The sequence below is a fragment of the Gastrolobium bilobum genome, unplaced genomic scaffold (assembly GCF_033153095.1).
Source record: "Gastrolobium bilobum isolate Gb01-03AN ecotype WA unplaced genomic scaffold, APGP_CSIRO_Gbil_v1 utg4504, whole genome shotgun sequence".
Taxonomy (NCBI): Eukaryota; Viridiplantae; Streptophyta; class Magnoliopsida; order Fabales; family Fabaceae; genus Gastrolobium; species Gastrolobium bilobum.
In genome coordinates this window covers 751243-756436 of record NW_026899275.1, presented here as the reverse complement: position 1 = coordinate 756436, position 5194 = coordinate 751243, and the positions used below count along the sequence as shown (strand labels likewise).

Here is a 5194-nt window from a genome sequence, read left to right as displayed (position 1 = left end):
GTATGTAACTCCAATAATAATATTGTGCCATTTTAGATCCTAATCGTTAATTGTTGTCAATCAAGATTATAATTTATTAGGTCAAACTTATTAATTAATTAATAATAAGTTTGACCCAATAAATTATAACCGTTGATTGACGAAAATCAACAAATATGATGTAAAATGACACAACATTATATCCTTTAAAAGGATAAATGTTTTTTCACACACACACACATATATATATAGTTGATAACGGAATATTTCTACAATAGAATTATATTATAGTTAGAGGGTGGATCCACTTACCACCACTAAAGTATACCACATTTACAATCAATATGATCATCGTTGGATTAAAATTAAATCCAATGGCTCACAATAAATTCTTCTAATCCTAATTTTTTATCTTTCATTTTCTCACATCTTCTCTCCTCTTCTCACAATTCTCTCTAGCTCCTCCGTATTTGATCTTTTTTTTTCTAGGATTCAGAACAAACATTGAACAAGTGAAACTAAACTAGAAACTTGGATTGGGTAATAAAAACAAAAATCACACGTGAGTATTTTACTTCGATTTAAAGCTGATTTTATTATTATTATAATTAGGTGGTGTACTCATAATTCATCGTATTGAAAATTTCTAACCGAACTGTACAAAGGAACATGATTCAGAAACTTGACCATGAAATCCAAAAACCATGTAATTAATTATCACCAATTCCCCGAGGAAAAAATAGGAGCAATAGTGGCTTACTGTGATCACAGGAACACAGTGGCTTAGTATGGCATCAAAGAGGCGATTCGAGGATGGGGTATCTCCAGCAATGTTCAAGCAGAATTTGGACCAGGTCATTCCCTTGCTTGCGTGATTATAAGGATTTATTGTGAGTCATTGAATTTAAAATTTTAATCCAACGATGATCAAATTGGTTGTAAAAGTGATATATTTTAGTGGTGGTAAATGAATCCTCCCTCTTATAGTTATAGAACTTTTTTGGTTTACGAAATTATTTTTTATTTTTCCAAATATTCTTAATTAAATTTTTTTAAAATAATTTTTATTTTAAAATTTTCTTATATTAAAAATCCACTTGTAGAAAACAAAAATAATGAAAACAATTACGACCTCAAAATTTAAATTTTCAGTGAGTACATACTAATTAATGCGTGAACTATTGAGTCAACCCTCCTCGACTTAAATAAGCTAACTAATGAAGGGTGGAATTGAATAGATCATAATTTTTGCGACCTTACATTAGTTCATTGGCTCTGCAGGAGCTGCAATAAACTCATATATATATAGTTGCTACCTTCCTAGTAGGAGTCACAAATCACTTATTCATCAAATGCAAATGACATATAATTTATTGAAGGTCAAACTGATCGTCCTGTGAAAGACTTGGTAATGTGAAACCTCTAAGTAGAATCTGTAAATTATGTGTTTTATGTTTACAATAATAAAAACTCAAGCACATTTTATTGATGGCTGTGAAAAATATATTAAATTTTGCATCCTCTGTAACGACCATCATTTCAAGTTTTTCACAGCTTTAATTTCTATAAATAAGCCAAAGATTCGTGGGGTGAATAAGCCAAGCAAGAATTGTGGTATACCTGCATATATTGCATAGCATATTCATCAGGCAAAGCAAAATCCCACATGGAAACTCACGTAATCTTCAGTTCAAAAGCCGATGAAGACTCTTGGTTCATCCAACTCGATCATTTGGTGAGTGAAACCCACCGACAACCCCTGACGCATATGGGCGGTTACATTCGCCATGTCCCCAAATCTTTGAGTTTTGACAAGCCAGAAGCCTTTACCCCACAACTTATAGCAATTGGTCCATATAACCATTTTCTTCCAGAGCTCTATCCCATGGAAAGGTTCAAAATTCTTTCAGCCAAAAAGGTCCTCAACCACTTCAATAAACATGACCTCAAACAATTAGTTGAGAAACTCTACAACACAGGGCCATCCATCCGTGCTTATTACAACAAGTCCTTGGACCTTAAAGACCATAACTTGTTGTACACAATGGTTATTGACGGTTTGTTCTTACTCAATTTATTCAACATCTGTTACGATGATGATGTTTCTTTTTTAAGTGAACTAGATCTTTTTCTTGAGATAAGCCGCTCGAAGCACTCCAAAGATGCAATCATAAGAGACGTGCTCATGGTCGAGAACCAAATTCCAACCTTCATATTGGGGAGAATCTTAACCTTATTGATTGAAAGCTCCGAACATGATGATGACTCAGTTGATGATAAAACCAATGGTCAGATGCACTTGTCGATTGAAAGCTTCAAACCTGATGATCCAGTTCATGAAATATTGGGTTCGGTGCTCTTGTCATTCTGTGAGAAACACTGTCCACTCAAGTTAACTCAAACATGGTCACAAGCTCTCACTGATCAGCGTCATCATCTCTTGGATCTCATGTATCATTTAGTGGTCCCTGAAAATGAAAAGTCAGAAACAGCAGCAACATCTGAAAGAGAAGGTATGTTTAATGCCTCTGCCACTGATGCTCCTAAATCCAAGAGAAGTTCAATATCTGCAGGCATAGTCACATTCAAAAATGCAGTTAACGTTCTATTAACACGGACAGTAGACTCTCTCAAAAAGCTGAAGAATTTGAAACTTCGTCTGTTGCGAGCCTTTAAATCATGCATAGTTGGAACACTCTGTATGCTTGACCTGTTTCAATGTGTTTCATCAGAAACTTTCACTTTTGAAACAGATCAAGCTGAAGCTGAAGCTGATTTGGTGGTCATTCCTTCTGTGTGTGAGCTTCATTCATTTGGGATCCGTTTTAAACCCACGAATGGTGGCATCATGGCAATTAAATTCGACGAGAGGAAGCGCATATTTTACCTCCCTGTGATCAAATTGGATGTTAACTCTGAAGTCATAATGAGAAACCTTGTGGCTTACGAGGCATTGACTAAACCTGATCTTCTCATCTTCACAAGGTACATAGAATTAATGCAAGCAATGATAGACACTGTGGAAGATGTTAAGATGCTTAAGGATGCAGCTATCATAGAGTCAACAAGCTCAATCAATAAGGAAGAAACTGTGAAACTTTTCAACGGGATGAGGAAATCCATTGGACCCACCAAGACAGAGAAGTTGGATAAGACCATTAAGAAAGTTAACAAGCGCTTCCATTACAATAAGAAGTACAGCTTCACCAAATTTGTGTATACTTCATGGAAGTTCTTCACACTTCTTGGCACCTTTGTGCTGCTGGTCACGACGGCTCTTCAAACCTTTTGCACCGTTTATGATTGTGCTGGTCATTTTAGATACAAATCAACAAACTCTTTCAGTTAAAGATATGAATCAAATCAGTGGTGGAGGATTCGTTGACCCAAATATTGCTTCCAATCTTGTCTCAAATCTAAAAAAAGGAAACATATCATTATATTTCCATGATTATAGATTGAACAATCTGGCCTATTCATTGTACCAGTTATTATTCAAAATAAATGGAACCTTCCCCTAACAGATTGATTATTAATGAATAGGCGGGGTGAAAGATAGCGTGAATGTAAGTCAGTGTTTGAAACATAACAATCTCCTCTTTCATCGTTTGTTTTCATGTTTTTACTATTACTTACTATCTAAATTTCCTCTTAGGAAACAAAGTTTCTATCTCTTTGTTCATTAATGATAATTGGAGTCCACCTATTTAATGCATGTGAAGAGAGACATCATATGAAATTTTAACATAAAAGAATCCATTCCCATGATTGTGTGCTATATTTTTGTGTTTGTTGTGATCTGTGTTTCAATTGATAGTTCCAAGATGCTACCTTGGGTCTACTCATTTTCTTCCATTTTTTTTATTTTATTTTTATAAAAATGGAGGGCCTAGCCCAGAAAAACTACACAATTAGATGCTGCATGTCTAAACATACTTGCTCCATCAACAATTTGGAGCTAAGAGCATTCCAAAAAGGCAAAATATTAACAGGGGGAGAGGAATATGTCATCAACTCTTCACCCTTGAGACTAAATCCTGTTTTAGCTAAGCTATTTGCACACTCATTAAGATCTCTAGGTGCCCCGATTACAGACAGCTGAACAAGGTGACTATCAAGAACAAGTATCCCCTCTCTCGTATTGATGATCTGTTGGATCAACTTAGGGGTGCGTGCGTGTATTCCAAGATTGATCTTCGGTCCAGATACTATCTGTAACACCCCGTGTATACCCGGTTTGTCAACATGTCATCGTATTAAGCCACGCTTAATTAAATATTGCGGAATATCTTTTTCTTTTCAATTATGACGTCATTATCATTAACCAAATTGATTATTAAATTCCTTTACAAAAATATTGCATGTATGTAATTGCAAAAGCACAGCTAACTGGAATACCTCAATATATAAATAAGTGTGAGTATCTAAGTCACGGAACTACAACACGTAGACCGGACATAATCTTGATACAATTATACAACTCGAACCTAAAAGCATAAAGTCAAGTCAAAGTGGCATGGACAATCACCATGCTCACCAAATAAACAACATAATCAACAGAGTCTCAACAATAACCACATAATCATAAAGATAGCAGAAAACATGCCAACATCCAAATATAACAGTATAAGCAGCCATATCTAACTCAGCTCCGGTCTCCTGCCGCTAGAAGTCTCAACCACTGGGTTACCTGAACCTGAAATAAGCGCTCCAAACGTGGGGTGAGATCTCTAAAGATAAATCTCAGTAAGGCGAGGGGTCCTCAAGGATCTTCCACCCCAAGCTCACTTACATGTGCAATATAAGTTCTAAAACAGTCCAACAATATAAGTTCCAAAACCAGTACAATGCAGCAAATAATCATGTCATGTGTGTCAATACTATTCTACTGGCCAGAGAAATGCAGGACTTATATACGTCTATTACCCACATTAGTGCAAGACGCCACTTGCACCCACCCACAGTGTCACCCTATTGTATGACGCCACATACTCAGACTTTACCGTCTAAGTGGAACAACACATACATATTATAAGTAATTGTACATAAAGCTCAACAGCATTTTCAATTATCAAAGCATGTAAACACATCATGCACATAAACCATTCCCCCATGGGGTATGGTGGAACCACACAATGGCTAAACCGAGGACACGAAAGCTTACCTTGCAAGCTAACTATGCAAGCCAAGAGTTCACACAAGCTCAAGGCCCACA

The 5194-nt window shown here is 36.0% G+C and overlaps 1 protein-coding gene across 1 annotated transcript; it reads left to right on the top strand.

Moving 5' to 3' along the window:
* The first annotated feature begins 1645 nt into the window (after positions 1–1645).
* On the top strand, positions 1646–3328 carry LOC133289123 (putative UPF0481 protein At3g02645). The gene has a single exon (XM_061486993.1). It carries the CDS (start codon positions 1646–1648, stop codon positions 3326–3328), a length of 1683 nt encoding a protein of 560 aa, XP_061342977.1.
* Positions 3329–5194: the final 1866 nt, after the last annotated feature.